The 19,556-nt window shown below is 40.2% G+C and overlaps 1 protein-coding gene across 1 annotated transcript in view; it reads left to right on the top strand.

Annotated features, from left to right (window-relative positions):
- The window catches only part of NELL2 (NEL-like 2 (chicken)), a 139,101-nt gene extending 122,871 nt beyond the window's left edge, over positions 1-16,230 (top strand). Inside the window, exons 16-19 of the mRNA XM_010574112.1 lie at positions 8,965-9,158; positions 10,115-10,291; positions 12,436-12,660; positions 15,413-16,230. Coding sequence (XP_010572414.1) covers positions 8,965-9,158; positions 10,115-10,291; positions 12,436-12,660; positions 15,413-15,463 — 647 coding nt within the window. The 3' untranslated portion in view covers positions 15,464-16,230. The remainder of the gene's footprint in view (positions 1-8,964; positions 9,159-10,114; positions 10,292-12,435; positions 12,661-15,412) is intronic.
- Positions 16,231-19,556: the final 3,326 nt, after the last annotated feature.

Below are 19,556 nucleotides of genomic sequence, written 5' to 3'. Positions count from 1 at the left end.
GACAGTTCTCCAGGAGTGAGAATGACCTTTTCGGTATCCCCATCATCAATACTTTATTTCAACACATTTTCGCCACTGCTGAAAGCCTGTATTCCCAGGAGGAATCAGCTATTTGAGGCAGCCACTGCTTTCATAAGTCGAGCTTTCTTTGTCAAGAGCTAACTAAATGTCAGTGTTAGCTGGCCAGGTGTTAGGACAAGAAGGTGCAAAGAAGAAGTTGTGATCCCTCTGATTATAACGTTCTGTCACTTGTGGCACAGGTAATACTCTAGCCAGGCATTTATGGAAATATTCTCAGTACCCCAAGTTTTATCTTCAATGTCAATAAACATTTGTCTTGTGGGTTGAAGATAGTGGTTTGGCACATGCTACTTCAAGAGATATACGTGATACAAAGTGACTCTGTTAAGATGTGTGCAAACAAGCAACAATTAAGCAGCAATTTCTAAGCAAATGAAAAGCCAAGGAAAAAGAAATATGGGGATTGCTACATGTATGCAGAAGTGGCAATTATTAGAATGTTTTGACCATTTCTACGAAGCACCAGCAGCTCTTTATTAAACATACACAGAGGATAACAAGTAATTAGAATTAAATCACAGATGCCAGGAAATTATATTCATTGCTGATAACCCTAGTTACTAATAGTGGAAAACATTCAGTTCAATTGATTGCAGCTCCAAATTTTGGAATGCATAGCAACTTGGGATGGGGAGGAAGGTTAGATATTTTATTAGTCTTACCACATCACTTTTTATTGGATTGAAGCCTGTGACATTGTGTCTCAGACAGAAAATAAAACCTGAAAAGGTATGAAGAGACTGCCTAAAATCCACTGCAGTATGGAAAGTTGAACCTCCAGCGCAAAAGCAGTTGCAGAACTTCCCACAGTGAGAGATTCCCCTACTGGGTTTAAAGACATAAGAAAATGGATTTCTTTTGTCACTTCTTCAGTATCCCCTAGTTAGACGTGATTAGATTGAGCTGCTGGTGGATGGTCTTTTAGATACTCACTGTAATGGGGGAGCAGCTTCCAGGCTATACTAATCTCAGATTTCAAATCTCAGTTCTCCACTTCTCACCTTCAACTGTATGAGCTTCTTGCTGTATCCAGGACCAGTGTCCTCTGAAGCTTTATGGCTTCTGCAGGTGCTACAGCTTGCAGAGCTGTAGAAGGAACAGTGCAGAATTACACAGAAGAGAAACTGGTCCTCTTGGTGAACAAAGAATTTAAACTTCATGGGGATTAGGAAATGTTCTTTGAGGGCTTGTCCCTTTTGCTTTCTAAGAGGACTACTTCAAAGCAGTGTTTTTTATTGAGTGCACAATAGGCTTGGCTTTGGCTCATCTTTTGGAAGTTTTAGTCGCTTTGAAGAAAGTTCCCTCTTTCAGTGGAGAAAACCTTTAAAAGCCAAGGAAGTGTGTGTTCAAATCTTTTCTTTCTTGATTGTTCTATATGGTCTGCCTCAAATCTGGGTCTGTTTATGTCCCCTGGACATGTACTGATAGTACTACAGAGAGCACTTCTGTGATCAGTGTTAGTCAGCTCCTTGTTTCCTTCAGCAAAGACTCCAATTTTAACAATTCAGGTGGAAACACCTCTGCTAAGGTCACAGAAATGCAGGAGCATTTCCTTAAAATCCTTATTTTAACAGAATACCAAACCCGCACCTACCCCTTTTGCTGGAAATGGTCCCATCAGGACATACTAAATATTCCTAGGTCTCTAGCTCCTTGGTAGCATTAGACTTTGTCAGTGCTTGATAATGAAATAATACTTGCTGAATTGCCTGTTTTACACATATATTGACCTTGGCTACTGCTGCTTCTTTGGCACATCTGAGAATATTGAGTATTTTGACTAATGTCCTTGAATGCAGAGATTCATAATCCCATTTTATTGTACCTACAGGCAACAGAAGACCTAGAGATTCCTTTGCTATTAGTTTTGCTTCACATTATACTCCTCAGTAGACCTGTGGTCTCTATAACAATTACCGAGAGAAATGATGGGAAATGCAGCTGTAGGGCTTCAACCTCTTACCAGCACTTGCTGCTTTTCCCTTGGAAATGGAATTATGTTACGCATCATCATATTTCCAGAAAAGTGGTGAAAGATCAGCCGCTTAGTCTTTGAGAACTGCATGGCTTTGCAAAATCTTAAATTTTATATATATGTAAATATAGCATTCAGCATGGTATATCACCTGGTACCTTTCTCTTTGCCCCCCTACAGCTTTTCTTTATAGTTTCTTTACACAGTCTTACTAGTGCTCTGAAGGTTGTCTCTCATGTACCATTTCATAAAGGAGAGCTAGACTAAGATAGTAGATATTGCAGCCTCAAGCTTCATTGCATTAAAAAACTGGAACCACTGAGGGCAAAATCCTAAAATAAGAATGTTCAGGCCCAGTTAATATTTGTTCTGCAGTTGTGTAAGATCCTGATTCCTTTGAATTTGTCCCCTGCAATGTCTAAAAGCTTCCAAAATCAGCTGAAGAGAGAGGCTGTATTGGTTTGTGCCAGAACAGTGCAGGTTATGCCTCATCAGTTGTTGGACATTTTGCATACTTCCACATCCGAAGAATAGCTCACCTAATTAATGCAGCCCCTTAGGACTTACCAAGAGTATCTGGCAGGTACCAGCTGTTGTTGATGCAGAATATGAGATCAACATACTTTCACTCTCAGCAGGTACCACATTCTTTAAATGAGACAGGTGGAAATGAAAGGATTGGAAAGTATCAATCCAGAATGCCCAATTCGATAAGGATCTTTTTTTTGGTTGTAAGGTCTTACCTGTATGTGATCTCACAGTTTAGGATTTCTGTTCTGAAATGTCTTGTTATGTTTTTCTTCTGCCGTCCTGCTTCCAGAAGTAGAATCACTTCCTTCTCTGTGTGATAGAGCAGGCTGCCTGACAACACAGAGGGTTGGGGCTCTACTTGAACAATATCTTCCACAATCCAGGATAATGAGGGGTGGAGGCGTATTATGAGACTCAGGATGCTCCCCAGCCTTAATGAACGAACAGAGTCCAAAATGGTCACTTCAGCATCCACGTCTGTGGATCTGGAAGGCAGAGGAATTGCTGACTGTCAGGATGTCTGAATTTATCTCACAGTACATCTGGTATTTTAACTAGTACATGAAATTTCTTGTAGTTCAAAAACCGCTGTCGGTTTGGAGTCCTACACTTGGATCTTTCTGCAGTGCTGGTAATGTTTAACAGAAGCTTTGTTACTGATAGCACTTAAGGAGACAGGAAATAAAGAATTGCTACTCTTCAGCAGGAAATCTTACTAGCACTCATAAAGCTCCATTGAAATCCTTTTGCCTTTATTCATGATCTTAAAAGGTCCACAAATAAAGTGACCTTTTTTCCATCCATCCCAAACAGAGCGATAGGCATTAAGGCTTCATTATTGAGTTTGGGAACCCAACTTAAGCATCACCAAACAGAAGGCAGATATGGAGACACATTAATATTTAAATATTCTGGAATGTGGGCAGAGTACAAAATTGGCAGGGTTTCTCATCTTTTATAAAAGGACTAATAAAACAGAAACTTGACCACTGCATTTTACAAGATGGGAATTCGAATACATTTGCTGTATCAGGAAGCAACATTTCTGTGAAGCTGGTGTCACCAGCATCTGAAGTCTCAGCTCTTCATCTTCCACATCTGCTAAGCACTCTGGCAGCTGGCTTGCATGAACTCACGAATAAATAATTCACAATTCACTTGCTCTTTGAAGAATGATGACATCAGTCAATAGATTTACTTAGGACAGAGAAGAACAGAAACCTAACTTTCTGCTCAGATGCGCTTGGGCTCCCTATCAAATGCACGCCTGCCTTTTTTGCCTGAAGCAAAAAGTACTCAGGTATCCTGATGTTGTCACCTTGCTGAGCTAATGCTACTTCTCAGAGCTAAGGTAACGGAGAAACTTCAGTTGCTTCAGAGCAAAGGAAATGCTCACCCTCCCAACCCATCTCTTCCAACAGCATATTTCTCAGTGATACAAATGTTCATCTTTTCTTTACATAGGTGACGGTCTAACTGATATCAGAATGATTCTGGTAGGAAATAACGTCTGAGGGAGACTTTGGGGGGCTTTATGTGAATGTCCTGCACTTAAGTCTGGATAGTTTATCAGAGGAAGGAAAGTTGCAACTTTCCATCGGCTATATCAGAATGGGTCTCTGAGCCCTTTCTCACTTCCTAGCAAGGTGTACACAGTTGGTTTTTTTTCTAATTGTGCCTTGTTTGTGTTCCTTGTGAGTTTATTGCGAGTTTTCTCATCTGTCATTATCAATATTGTATTTGTGGGGATTTGTCCAAAATATTATTGAGCTGTCATTTTTTTTAGAGCTATCCACAGCAGCTCCAAGATCTCTTTCCCGAATAGACCTAAAATACTGATTTGATTTTTGAACGGGTATTTCCCCATGCACCTTACAATTGAATCTCATCTGACATATTATTGTTTACTCAGTCAATATCATGAAATACTTCTATATTTCACTGTCAGTTGTTTGGTTTTAATACTTTCTTATCAACAGTCTTTTTCATCTCACTGTTCATCCATTCCCCCAGATGACTGAGTATATTGAGCAGCACACATTCTGGCACAGATTCTTGGGGAACTCCCTTGGGACAACTCTCCATTGTGACAACCTGACCATTTGTTGCTGCCTTTTATTACTTACCAATTAACCTGCTATTAATCTGTGAGTCAATGACCTCTTTTATTCCATGGCACATAGTTCATTTAAGGCCATGTATTATGCAAGGGAGCTCATGAAGTTTTCGAATAAAAGTATTACAGTATATGAAATGTATCCCCCATTTAAAGTCTTTTTAATTACTATAGTATACATTTACTCTTGATCTATAATATAGTATCTTTAAACAATCTTCTTTCTATCTGAAAACATGTTATCCTTCTGGTTGCTAGTTTTAATTAATCTTTAAAACGTCATCATTTTAACATAATTCCCTCTGTGAAACTAAGCACTACCACAGAGATTTTCTGCAGCCTTTTAAATTCCTTTAAGGATATTGAACTTGCATACATTTTGGTCACTGTTGGTCACCAATACAGAGTAGTTGCTGAGTAGAGACATTTCAAATCAGAGTCTGCACACTGCTCAGGGCCAAGTCAAATGGTGCTTTGTGCCTTTGGGATTCTTTGACTATCTGTTCCAAGAAACAGTCAGTAAATCTGTTAAATACAGCCTTGGGTCACAACCTGGTGGGACAATTGAAATTCCCATTTTTATGGAGCTTTCTGCCTTTGCAGTCTCTCAAATATTGCAAATGGCGTTTAGTCATGCCAAGTACTGTCACCATTTTCTATGGCTTTAGTCCAATATTTTTCCTCTGTAGGCATGAAATTACTTGTGATGCAATTAACTCCTAGCTTTCTGTAACACGTATCACTATTTCTTCATCCATGGTACTCCTTTGTCATTGCAATATTAAGTTCTACCCAGGGACGATGGTAAGAAAAGGAAAATTTTAAAAGTGTGCCAGATCAAAGCTGCTGTAGTTTTTAATGTAGGTTAGATAAATAACAACTGGTCCTCAATTTAGCACTAGAAAACTAGTTACATTTTGTTTCTCTTTTTTTCTGAGGCAAACCTCCAAGTCTTTTGAGATCCAATGTTCTAATGTCATAACATTCAAGCTGCTTGATTCTTAAGCAGAGTGTTGTAAATAGCCTGAAGTGAATTATTTGTTGTTTTGTTGGGGCTTTTTTGTTGTTTGTTTTGTTTGGGTTTTTTTTAAATAATATGAGAGCAATAATAACATGCCTTTGTGGCTGGATATACTGGAAATATGCAACCTGTAATCCTTCCCTTTTTCAGACACAAAAGATGCAGCATACCCTGTCCACATGGTTATGGAAGTTGGAGAGCTGGTTATGGCTGTAAACAAAATGTCACTAACAAACCACCATCCATTATAAATCCAAAGTCAAAAAGCTGAACAAAGTTTTGCTTGGTATGGATGATGTGTGTGCAAATTCTTTGCAGATAATGCCTGGAGTCTGATGTGGATGAATAATGCAGATGAGAATTTCGTGCATACAAAGTTTGTGTTTCTCTTGCTGCGTTATAAACACACTGCTGTTTCTGATTAGGTTAGAATCAAAACATAAATAGCTCCTGCTTTGACCAGAGATATTTAAATTGCCCTATCCAGAACATTTATTTTCATGAATCAAACAACTGAAAAAACAAGGTTGGGATTTTTCGTAAATTCCCAATCTTGGATAAGCTCGGCTCGATACCAGAGTCAATGATGAAACCTCAATTGTTTTCAGTAACAGCGCACTAACCATTACCGTGTAGAAAAACAAACCCCAGAAACCTTTTTCTCATGGGAAAGTTGTGAAATACACCTGTACACAAGTGCCAAATGCAGACTTAGTGTTTATAGGGTCACCATTTGTGGTTAAAGGAAACTGTTCTTATTTACATGACAGCTGAACTTCATCCAAGTATCTCATTAAATATGGCTGCTTTCAGTCAAGTGGCCAGGTTGTTGAGAAGTGATATTATTCATTTATGATATGACTTATGTGAAAGCTTTGTACAAAAGTGTGTTTTAAACAAACGAACACGAGGGTCTGAAAATAATTTATTAGAAATTACTTCAATAATAAAGAGATTCCTGCTGTTAATCTGAATTATTATATTTAAATAGGATTTGCGTTTCTTCTCTTTATTGCATAACTTGAAACCAGTTACACTGTGAGCATATGGGGATCTTAATATTATATTACCAGATTGTATTATTTTCAGTATGGATTTAAGAGAAAATACAGGAAGGAGAAAGCAGCTCTTCCACCCCTCTGCTCTGCCCAGACCAGCATCACTCAAACCATTCCTGCTAGCTGCTTGTCTAAAAACCTTCAAGGCTGGAGACAGGACAGCCTCCGCGGGGCCGTGGGTTCCGCTCGTGATGTATCCGTGCTGTTTGGGTGGGTTTCCACGGGTTTCCCACGGGTGGGTTTCCCACGGGTATCGGTGCTGAAGTGCCTGCGACGTTTCAGCTGTTCAGGTCCATGGGAACAGCCACGCTGACTCAGGTTCGTGATCCCAGTTATCTTCTGCCCTATTGCAACAGTGACCGACTCCAGATGCTTCAGAAGGTAGCGAGGGAGAAGATGTGGAGATCTGAGATGATTTGCCTGTTCTGGGTTATCTGATACGTAAATAAGGGCACCATAGACCCTAATGCATGAAATGTAATCTCTCTTCCAAAATGTGTTAGTATTGCAAATTGAATATGCTTGCTAGCTTTATACACTTTGGGCTATGTAATTTCTTTCCCCTTTTAACATTCAGTGGCAGTGAGTGTCATAGTTTGTTTGTGCATTGTATGAAAAGTTATTTCCTTTTATCAGGCTTAAATTTGTTGTCTTTCAGTTTCATTCACTGTCCCTTGTCTTGTGTATTAGGCAATATGAAGAACAAAAGCTCTCAACATGTCTTCTCTGGAGTATTCATTAGTTTTTTCGTTATTTCCCTTCTTGCTGATGTTCTTTTAGAGATGAACAATCTATTTCTTTTCAGTTCTTCTCAAATGATATTTTCCTTGTCTTTTCCATAAGCCCCAGTAATTTTGCGATACTTTTTTTTGAGATGGTGCCACTGTTACTGCACACAGTATTTGAAGGAAACCCACAATGCTGCTTATTTATACAATGGAATTCTAATAATTTCCCTGCTGTTTTTCATCCCAATTCATATTCATGTTAGCAACCGGTTTACTTTTTTTTTGACTGCAGCCACACTTGGAATTGAAATTATAATTGAGTTATTTTGCTTTAAACTGAATGTGCTTGAGGTGAATTGGAGATTTCATTTCCATTACTGAACTCAAAGCTGTGTGTTTTATTAAGTTTTTATGCTGATGGTGAAAGATACATGCATGACCATATTGCTTATTTTGTCTTATACTGATCTGTTGGACAGTTAAATATCACAATGCTACTTTTTAATGAACTCTAATTAAGAGCTTGGGCCAGACTGTTGTGAAATTGTATTTAGAGTTGAACTCAGTGTATCGATATTTACAATCACAATAGATCTAGTCTTTACTCTTCTAGTGTTTTCCATGTTTTATCGCATATAGCTGTTTACTTCATGCCCTTTCAAAGCTTTTCTCCCAGATAACTTTTCTCCACATGGACAGCTGAAAAAGCTAAATAAAGGCTATTCAAGTAGAAGGCACTGTGTGCTGCTATTTTGTCCTTGCAAAATAATTTTTTGTACCTTGATGAAGTAGACCGTCAAAGGTACTCTTGAATTCTTTGAGATATGATTGTTTTGACGTCATTTACCTTTCTGCACTGGAGACATTAATTTTTTTTCTTTAGTTTGTATGCAAGACACAAGGGCTATAGATGTCCCTGCAACTTGAATAATTAAAATATTCTAGTTTGCACACCCTAATAAATGATGCAACTTAAAGCATGGTGTGCTTGCTTAAATGAGCTTACAGGTCAGACATCACCTTTCACATTAACTTCTCACAAGTGAATTCAAATGTGCTAGACAAAGCCAGCAAAAGGTTTTGAAGACAAGATTCTGCAGCTTTTCTTTAACTGCATGTCTATGGACAGCTGCCACAAACTAATTCTCTTTAGGGAGCTGAGAATTATTTTTGTTCTTATGTTTCCTGTGATTTCTTCACTCTACCTACCTTACTCAGTGGCATTCACTTAGAAAGATGTATAGAAAAACTCAAAATACCATGTTTTAAAAGTTTTATCTGGCTTGAAGAATACTTTTTGTGAACTTGTAAGTTATTTCTTCCCGTTCTGGTGAAGTGCAAATTAATTTTCAGCTGAAGTCTTTAATGGCCAAGAATCATTTATATTGACTGCCGCAAGAACATTTTTGTTAATTGAATGTGGTCTGAGAGCATTACATGGCATGTTTTTGCAGACATTGATGAATGTGGAACTGGAAGGCATAGCTGTGCCAATGACACTGTTTGCTTTAACTTGGATGGTGGGTACGACTGTCGATGTCCCCATGGCAAGAACTGCACAGGAGACTGTATCCATGAAGACAAAATCAAGCACAACGGTCAGATTTGGGTGCTGGAGAATGACAGATGCTCTGTCTGCTCATGCCAGGTCAGTAGAAATAGAACTAGCTGCTTCTGCAAGATGGTGGTAGGGATGAAAGGAAGAGTGGCATGATTCAAGTGACATTCCTGGTTTAGCTGCCTTGTCAGGCGTGCTTGTAGTGCTACAGAAAAATGGAATTATTTATTACATACAGTTTTGGGGAGAGCTTCTCTCTCCAATCTGCATGAATGGAACTTCCATGGGAGGTTTATTTTATGATACTGGGAGAAGGATGATGGTACTATTTTCTTAGCAGAGATACCACCTGTGTTTTCTGGGTGGGAGTAATGGCATTTTGATGCAAAGAAACTGTCTGTCTAGACACATATTGGCGTTGGTGACTGACGCCAGTATCTCTAGCAGATGGCTATAAATAGAAGTAGGTTCTGTATCTGCAGAGTAATTCAGCTTAGCTTTCTCAAATGTTAGCTGTGGGAACCTGGATCTCAAGCTAAATGCTGATGGAGAATGAAGGCCCAATACACTGCTGACAAAGTCCTGAGCATTTCAGCAGCTCAGGTTTCATGGGCATGAATTTAATTTCAGACTACCTATCATCTTCCTTACGAGAATAATTACAGATGAGAGGGACTGATCTGGAAGTTTAAACCAAGACTTGACTAGCATCTGTATAAGAATGACATAAACTTAGTGCAATACATTAAAATTTGTCCCTTCGGAAAGACACCCTTGGGTTTCACCAACTTAGGTGAGAGCTGTCTGAAGGTTGGTTATATGAAGGATGTATTTAAGACAACAGGGGAACTTTTTGGTAGTTACTGAGTGTGTATTGTGGTTTCTGCCTCTGTCTGAATTGTATTTTGACAAGGTTATCGTATAGTCAAAAAACTCATGAGCTGCTAGTGGCTTAGAATCATGAAAAAAAAATCAAATTTTGGTACCAGTACTGCCGGAGTTGATCACATTTTTGCCATCGCTCTATGCCTGTCTTCCAACAACAGAGTGGATATGTGATGTGCCGGCGAATGGTCTGTGACTGTGAAAATCCCACCGTGGACCTATTTTGCTGTCCTGAATGTGACCCAAGGCTCAGCAGTCAATGTTTACATCAGAGCGGGGAGCTTTCCTACAACAGCGGTGACTCCTGGATACAGAACTGTCAGCAGTGTCGCTGCTTGGTAAGGCTCCTGATTGCAGCAGCAGAGACTGGAGGGAAAAAGGATATGAGATATTCTGATCTGTGAATAGTTAATTTTCATGCATTAGCATCCATTTAATTTCCTCTGGAGTATGCGTGTAATCGAAATCTGATTTTCATGGATATTTGTCAGTATTGTCAAGTTCCAGTCAAAAATGCATTTTGACACAATAGACACAATAGAAATTATTTAATCATGAGACTGTTTTAGCAAAGAGTGGAGGTCATTTGGATATGGCACCTACACAGCAACACTCATGTGTTCACTCATTCAGAGATTGATGAAGCTGTATAAGGAAATTCTAAATATGTATTTATTATCATGGTGGATAATTTCAAAGATGCTGGTAGACTAAAAATTGTTTATTCATTCAGACATTCTGAGTAACAGAAAAATAATAAGACTTGATGCATTTTTCAACGTAGTGAAATGAGGTTTGGAAAAAAAAAAATGTTAAAGCTTGTGATCTTTTTCCTAGGCATGTATTTCAGAGTCAGAGAAAAAAACTATTCTGCATAATGCCACTCAGGAAGTTTTCATAACAGAAAAAATCCCAAGATAAAACCGACTAGCTTTTATCACCTGTTATCTCCAAATGTAAAGCCTAGTCCATCTAGCAGCCTTCCTTTGTCAGAGTATCATGAATAACAGCCAGAAACCAATTTCTGTAGACACTGTGCTTTCAGTGTTACCACTGGTAAAATCCAGTGAAATAGACTCCCAGGTGGTTCATTAAATGTCTTAAAAACAAAACAAAACAACCTACAGTTTGGTATCTCAATAGATGTCTCTTTTTTCAAGATGCTACTTCTGTAAATAAAGCCTGCTTTCTTTCAGTTGTCAGGGATTTTTTTGGGTGACAACATATTGTCTACTCCTTGCACTGTCCATCACTACAAAAAATAAATTGAAATATCAAGATCAGTGACTGGTTTTAAGATTGCTTTCATTCTTACTGTCATGTGATTCAAAAAGACAAAAATTGACCCAGATGAGAATTTTGCAAAAGAGTAAGTTCACAATACTTTCTGCAACAAGAGGAGTAAATTTTCAGCTATGGCAAATCCCTGGGAATTTTTTTCAGCTTTTGCTCTGGAGATATTGAACTCATCATTCTCAAAGCCTTGGATACAGTTTTTGTGAATACTTCTTTTCTAGAGCCAAATGCAATTCTCTTTGCCCCCCTTAAATCTGGACTACTCAATCTGTGCTCAAATGAGCTGAATAAGTTGGAGGTCGGAGATGGACCTGCTCCAAAAGAAATATGGATTAATGACTTCTGTGAAGTCTTTTCTTCGACCAATAGATCTGAAACTTTGGCCCTTGTCCAGAGTTGAAGGGAAGCTGACCCCAGCTTCTAGTAACTGATGTGAATGATTAGACATCTTTAGGTTTGTGTACAGGCATACAGGAACTTCCCCTAAGAATATTCTGGCCCAGCGCAAGTCTCTCTTTTGACCTTTTTATACCCTGACTGTACTGAACCCATCATGCAGAAAGTGTGATTGAGTCTGGAAGTTCAGGTATTCTGACTGTAACATCCTAAATGGATGGTAAGGGGGTGGAGGTCCTCTTACTGAAAACATGCCGGTGTTCCTTGCTGCATTGGGCTGCTGGTAGCTTGACACCCTTAGTCCAGCCACTGCATTTGTAACCGTGGCCAAGATAAACTCTAGCCCATCCAGAGCTGAACTTGAGGGCTTTCTATGGCAAACCGACGGTCTGAATACAAGTAAGAACTAGGTGAAACTGGAGAATTTGAAGCGTTTTGCAGTAGAGCCCTGTTATGGCTTCTGTCACTTGCAGAAGTAGGATTTCGCAAGGACATAGCCATATTCCACATGGCATGACGTTTATGGAGAATTTTCAGCTGCAGCTTGATGCAGAGCATGTTGAAATAATTTAACTCTAATACACTTCCTGAACAGCATGCAGAAAAAAGCACCCAACTTGCTGTGTCTCCCACAGGGAGTGGATATCAGTGTTCTCTGCACCGACTTCTGAATAGGACCAGATGGATACAACTAGCCAGCTAAGAAGCAGACTGCTGAGTCAGAGGAACAGGTAATGAAAGAAAACAAGAGCTAACAATCTTCTCTTGTTCTCGTCATATTTGTCAACAGCAAGGTGAAGTTGACTGCTGGCCCTTGCCGTGCCCGGAGGTGGATTGTGAATTCAGCGTCCTCCCCGAGAACGAGTGCTGCCTGCGCTGTGTCACTGACCCCTGCCAAGCGGACACCATTCGCAATGACATCACTAAAACCTGCCTGGATGAAACCAACGTCGTTCGCTTCACTGGATCTTCTTGGATCAAGCACGGCACAGAGTGCACCCTCTGCCAGTGCAAGGTAAAGGGCATAAAAATTAAGCAGAGATGCTTCTCTCCCAGCTTGTTCTGTGGTATATAAATATTAATGCACTGAGTCCGGTCGGTGGATAGTTGGTGTCTGCGCTAGTTTTAAAACAGCGGAGATAACAGTAAAAGTGTTCAGCTTAGTTAACTTTACTCTTGCTTGTGCTAGAAGGGTGGTTTAATGTGCTAGCAGGTCAGAAGCAGGACAACAGCCCATGCCGCAGTGTGCGGCGGACACGGTAGTGGGCTTTGCTTTTCCACCAGGATAGCTCAATTCAAGTTTGATCACAGTTCTTACTATATAGCTCCATGCTATCTTGGGAACATATGCAATGACGAAGAGGTATGTAAGACTAGACTTCACACAAGAAATTTGTTCTGTGTGATACTATAGCGTTATCAGAACTGATTAAATTGCTTTTGAGAATAATAATTGCTTTTGAGAATTAAAGGACTAGTTACATGGTTACATAGCTTTCTTGCTTTAAAATTAATAGTAGAATCAACATCATGTTTAGAACATTTAATAGTTTTTTTAGTCAAAGGAATTCATTGTCTGAGGAGAAAAATTAGTGGCTATGGGCTTATGTGAATTCTGGCATCTTTTTTTAAGGATGCAAAAGAAAAGGAGGTTAAAATAAGTTTTTCCATTCAAAATAAGCCTGTAAGGTGAATTGTATTTTCCATCATCCAGTACCGAAGAATGACAGCGTGTTTCCGCAGTAGCCAAAGGGAGAGAGACAGCAGGATTCATCCAGAAATCTTTGATTATTACTGAAATTCAGAGTTGATTTTGGTCTTTATCCTATGTCCTTCCCAAGGAAGATACTTGCCAAACTCATAGTACAATTAACTACTTTGAAAAAGTGCTCATAATAAATAATCTAACTTCAACACCTCCTGGGAGAGATGGGGAGTAACAGATCGTGTAGCAGAAGCTGTCAAGCACCACCTTCTTCCTCCACTTTGCCTGACGCAATACTGCGTGCAACGGCGGTTGCTGCTGTCGAGGCAGAGTCCTTTTAAGAGGGAAGCGGTATGTGCCAAGTAAGCATAGGCATTTGTCTTGATGTCAGAACGGGTTGGTGGTTAGAAGAAAATGATGTGACCTGACAGAGTGGCTGATGGTTAGAAAGCCAGCTGCTGCCCAAAGGATGTTGAAACAGGCTTATGTGCAGAAACCCATACTTCTGGGGTCCGTAGCTGGTGGCATACCCCAGTTCCAATGCTAGAAGTTACTTTTTGCTTGGGCAAGTTGCTGAGGTTTTTGTGCCTCCGCTTCCCCATCTGTAAGACAAATAGTTATGTGTGATTCTTCTCTAAAGCACTTTTGAGATTTGGTGACGGGAAACGTGTTCTCGTTGTTGTGTAGCAAATCAGTGGCAACGCAGAAGCCATGTGTCAGTTCTGCTGATGGCCACCCGTGTGCTGCTCCCATCTGCCCTTTTCTCTTAAGCAAAGGCTGCACCTTAAGCGTTGACTAATTTCTATTCAGTGTAAACACATACACAGACTAATAAAATCCATTGCTGCATTGTGAACATATGTAAGATTAAAACAGATACTCTGCCCAAACCCATAGATTTAATACAGCTCAGGTGTGAATCTGCATAACAGCGAAGATGTACCACTTTGTCCCTCAGCAAGCCAAACCTTACTCAGTTTTCTTTACAGGGCAGTTTTCTTTGAAATACACTATCATCTGCTCATATTGGCAGCATTTTAATATTGTAGTTCTGCCTGCAAGAAGCCCGGTCCCTCCAGATCAGGTTAATCAGGCTGTGCCCAGTTTGTATAGTTCTCCATCTCATTCATCCTGTGTCACCCCACTCTTTTCCTGCAGAGCATCACATGGAAGGTCAAAGCTCCAGTCTAAGCCTCTCTAAGCAAGCTATAGCAAAATAGGTTTACACAAATCCTTTAAGAATTCAGAAACCCGGGCATCAGCTAAAGCTGACTTAGCCACAAAACCATTTCAAATCACAAGTAAAGAAGGTGGGCAGTCAGATTGTCTAACCTCCTGTAACAGAAGGACTGAAAGAAAATGTTGGAATGATTCAGACCGTGGTCTTTATTCAGTCCTGGCCGTTCAGTTAACTAAACATACTTGGAGTAATTTAAAAATAATACATGCTTTTATTTGCATTGTAAGAATCAGACTTAAAAAAAGAAGTAGTAGAGGTGCAGAAAATTATTTCTCCAGTACTTTAATGATGTCCATAGGCAATCTGTTCCCTTAATTGCTAAAATTCTCAGAAGAATGTCTGGACTATCAGGAAGAACTTTATGGATTAATGTTTGCTGGTGTTACAGCCAGGTTGTATTAACTTGAAGCATTCAGGGCTAAATAAAACCCAGAGTCCCTTCTGGCTGATCTAAATAAAACTCCCAAGCTCCCTGTCTTGTTCAAGAGCTTTGTGTACTTGAGCAGATGCCTGATACCTTTATGTCGGGAGCATTTCTTCCACTGATCCCAGCTTCTTTCATGAAGTTTGACTACTGTAGCTCTGGGATACAGACCACAGCAAAGCAAGCAATTAGAGGAATCATAACAGCCCGTTCCCTTGGGCAAGGGAAGGACATGACGACAATGTCGTGAATCCAATCAAAACCTGTCGATGTCTTGTATTTTATAAATCTGTACATTCAAGTCTGATGGGTGTTTGCAAATGGCTGAGCTTGTTAAATTGACTTGGTTTGTACAAAATGCTAATTGTTTCAATTCTTTCCTTTTTCCCTTCCTTTAGAATGGCCACGTCTGTTGCTCAGTGGACCCACAGTGCCTTCAGGAACTGTGACACCAACAACCATCTCTCACAAGCAGTTTCTGGTTAAAGAATTTTCCTTCACAAAAAAGACCTTTAGACCAAAAATTGTACAAAATTAAAACTAAAATTAGATTGGTTTTGTCCATCTAAAGTGCAGATATATGATGAACTTCGTTACCTGAATCAGCGTGAAATTTATGGGACTCAAGATAAGCTTGGATGTGTAAACCTTTGTATGAGGTTAGGCCCAAATCTTCTGGCTATTTGTCTGTCTGACATCATTATGTAGAATATTTAGGTTAGTGTAAAGTGACACATTGTAATGCTGTACATAACGATGTCAAGATCCAAAATCAACTAGGAGCTCTTACAGGGTCTTCCGAAGCTTTGAGAGTCCAACACTTGACCAGATGCAGAGATTTTTTTTACCTAATCATAGTTGCATCTGCACAAATGTGTTTGATTGCTCACTGCAGAATTTAGCAGATGTTTGAGTAAAAGGATGAAGCCTTCAGGAATAAAGAACCTAGCAGCTAAGATGTGATATGTACAGTATGTGCGCTGAAAAAAAAAAAAAAAAAAGATAGAAGTTATTGTAAAAACAAAAAACTAAAAAAAAAAAAAAAAAAAACAAAAAAGAAAAACCGTGATGCACAGGCATGGCTTCTTAATGTTTTCTGATGGGAAAAGTCATCAATATTTCCTTGTTTTACTGCACTTACTATTATTTCTTGATTGAATTTGTTCAGTATAAGCTCGTTATTGTGCAAATTTAAATAAATATTTCTCTTACCTTACGTTTCTGTTTGTGCTGCCTTTCCTTTTCAGGGATGTCATTTTCATGCGTGTTGTTACTGTTCCTTCTTTGCCAGCGTGCCTAGGCACCTGGGCCATACAGGTAGAGTATCGCTGGTCTAGCTCCTCTACGTATGGGAGCTTCTTCCCGGCACGACCTTATGCCTATTATGTCTTATCTTTGTTATTCTTCTGGGAACACATAAATAACTTCATATGTCTGAGTCATTTCAGTGGATAGAACAGAAAATTCATGTGCCAGCGGGATGCTGTCACCCAGAGTGGGAACAGACCATTTGTGTGTGACTTGCATCTGTTCAGATTTGCAGGGAATCTTCTCCAGATTCCTCCTCTCTCCAGCTGCCCTGGGTTGATTTGTCTTTCTATAAGCTCCACAGCTGTTTTTGTTGTTTGTGTAAAGTGTCTTAATGCGTGGGGATCACTGCAATATGCAAACCCTGTTTTCACTACTGTACTGTTGGGACAATAAATAAAAGAGGCTACGTGACCAAAGCTATGTTATTGTGGAAGAGAAATAAAGAATAAAGCAGTGCTTACAAATTACGGGCTGAAAAGGCTGAATTTGTAAGGAATGCATCATGAACAGTGGAGGCAAAACAGGAGAGGAGGAAACTGCCCAAGATGACAGCATCCTTTAAATACTGCTTTAGTAGTCATGTTCTTCTCAAAGGACTTTGCTGCTCTTCAGCATCTCTCTTACCTGTTCAGTAGATCATCATGCAACTTGGACAGGCAAAACTTCCATTAATATTACCCCTGTGTATTACGAAGTTACAAGGGAAGGCCATGTATATTTTTTTTTACAAACAGAATTATTTTCCTGCAAACAGATGCTACTTCACAGTGTTTCATGTACAGCAGGAGATCAAAGGAATGCCATGCAACTGCAGGTATCTGGTGTATTCCCTTGAGCCCTGGTGTCTGCTGAGTAGTGGATGTTTATGGAGCAGGGAATACAAGAGATGCCAGGCCACTGAATGAAAATAATACAAACAGGACCAAGAAACTAAAAATCTGGAAAAAAAAAATGCAACACCCCCCCACCCCCAACCTGATAGTCTACATTGGACCATTAAAGCTATGAAGATTTTCAGACCAAATAAACCCTTTTCCTCACCTAGTCCATAAATAACAGGTACTCAAGGGTTTTACTGGATTGTCCCATTCCTGGCACGCTGCAGTCAAAGTTTTTAAAGAAGAGTGTCAGCTCCTTGAAAAAGAAGCTGTTTTCTGTACAGTGTTTTCTTGCCTGCTAGTTATCGTCAGGAAGTCAGGTTTTCCCCTTGGCTGCAGAGGCACATCTCCAGTGGATTTCAGTGGCAGCTGCGTGCCTATTTCTGAGAGAAGGTTTAACAGAAGATGTTACTGTTTAAGAACTGCACTTCAATTTCATTCAAGAAAAGGTGTAAGATAGACATAGGAAATGCATGAAGACCAGACTTCTTTTTTTGAAAAGAGCTAACATTTTTCAAGAGCAGAATCCTTGGGCTCTGGCAGAAGCTGTAGAAAGCGCTGAAGGAGAGCAGTGGAGCTGGTAGGGAGAAGGGCAGATATCCACAGAACAGTGGTAAGCATTCCTGCTTTGGGTCCATGGGTAGGTAAGTTACAGGTAAGACAAGTGTCCCTGCCTTTTATCTCGTTCAGTGCATCCACTGACATCGGATTTAGAGCTGTAACAAATACGAGAACTAGAAGGAAAATTATCTCCAAATTTTTTCTCAATCCTTTCTCAAATGCAGAGTAATACTGGTGTTTAATCCCAGCTTTTAAGCAAAACTAAAATGGCGTATAGATGGAAAACAAGTATCTCTTTCCTTTTTTTGCCTACTCTGAGCTAAGTGTTGTAGGATCTTTCTGCTGTTGTAGATTCATGAAGCACAGTGTAACACACTAAGAAACAGGCCAAGAATTGAGACATAAAATAATAGCTAAAACTTGAATCAAATCCTTGGAGAGACAGTCAGTGTTACACATATGTAAAGAGCAGAAGTCATACTGCTGAGCAACGCTGGAAATCCCTGCTAAATAAAAAATGAGAATGCGTTGAGTGAATATTATCTAATTTATCAATGTTCAAGGTTACTAATCAGTTGGGAGTTCTAAAGGTCAGCAAAGTCCAATGAGGCATCTCGGTGACCCTTGTTTTAATTCCCTTTCACCCCCTCTTCCCCATCTCCCTCCTGTTCAGTCAAGCCAGTATTTAGTAGCTCCAGTTTTTAATTTTCCTTGAAAAGTAAATTTAAATATTATTAAAAATTGATGTCTAATTTCCAGGCCTAAATTATCTGTCAGACGGTATAGTCCATAAAAAAAAAAATTATATTTCTGAACGATGCAGGTACGTTGTGCTCTGTTACTGGCCTTTCATTATTGATGCAGTGTTTGCAGTGTTTGCAGTACCAGAATTCAATAACTTCCATAAAGGAATTGTCACCTCTCTGCAGAGTAATTGCCCTAAGTTAATAGACCTACGGATATAAAGATGGAGACGTCTTCGGTTACAATGCTGACTTCAATGCTATGGTGAAACAAGTTGACAAAAAGCAGCAGCGTTGTAAACTGTTGAAAAGGGAGCTAACTCCGCAGCTGCGGATTCGTGGTACTCACAGATTTACCGTGGACAAGAACAGGGGGCTGGCTGCCTCAGCCCACCTTACGGCTAAGGACGTCTTTGCCCTCCGCGAGCGCTCCCCCTTTGTCGGCGCAACTGGGGAAATACGGTCGTTAAGTCATTAGCTGAAATACTAGCCACCGCTTTTTTCTAGGGTGCCTAAAAGTGGGTATTTGTGCAGGGAGTGCTGTAAAACTGCCCTCCTGCGGTGCCGGCATAGGGTCTTGCCATTAATTGTGTTGGGCTACAGCAGGTTCACCCTGGGGCACCTCGGAGAAGCGCAACCTCGTGAGCCGCGGAGCCCGGATCTCGGATCCTGCTGACTTCAAACGCGGGATGCGTATGGGGTGGCAACTCCTCCGCGGGCACGGTGAGTCCGTGACCTCGAATGGGTCACCCGTGTCCCCGCCGTGGGGAAGCGCTCAGCCGCGGGGTAGGTTGCGTGGGACAGGGGCACTCGGGGGTCTCCCCCAAAGCGGAGGGGACTCCCGCTGCCGCACAGGGACGGTGCTCGGTTCACGTGGCCTCTCAACAGGCGGGGACTCCCTTGCTTTCTCAGATAAAAATAGCAGGAGCTTTACAGTAGGGCTCAGCTAGTTATTTTTTTATAGTGAAACTTACTTACAGGCAAATGCAGTTTCACTTGTCCCCAAACCAGTTAATAATTTAAGTTAAAAAATCACCAGATAGCTTTTG

The sequence above is a fragment of the Haliaeetus leucocephalus genome, unplaced genomic scaffold (assembly GCF_000737465.1).
Source record: "Haliaeetus leucocephalus isolate CR32 unplaced genomic scaffold, Haliaeetus_leucocephalus-4.0 Scaffold406, whole genome shotgun sequence".
Classification (NCBI taxonomy): Eukaryota; Metazoa; Chordata; class Aves; order Accipitriformes; family Accipitridae; genus Haliaeetus; species Haliaeetus leucocephalus.
Note: the sequence above shows the minus strand (reverse complement) of the source record. Positions and strands in the feature narration are given on the sequence as shown.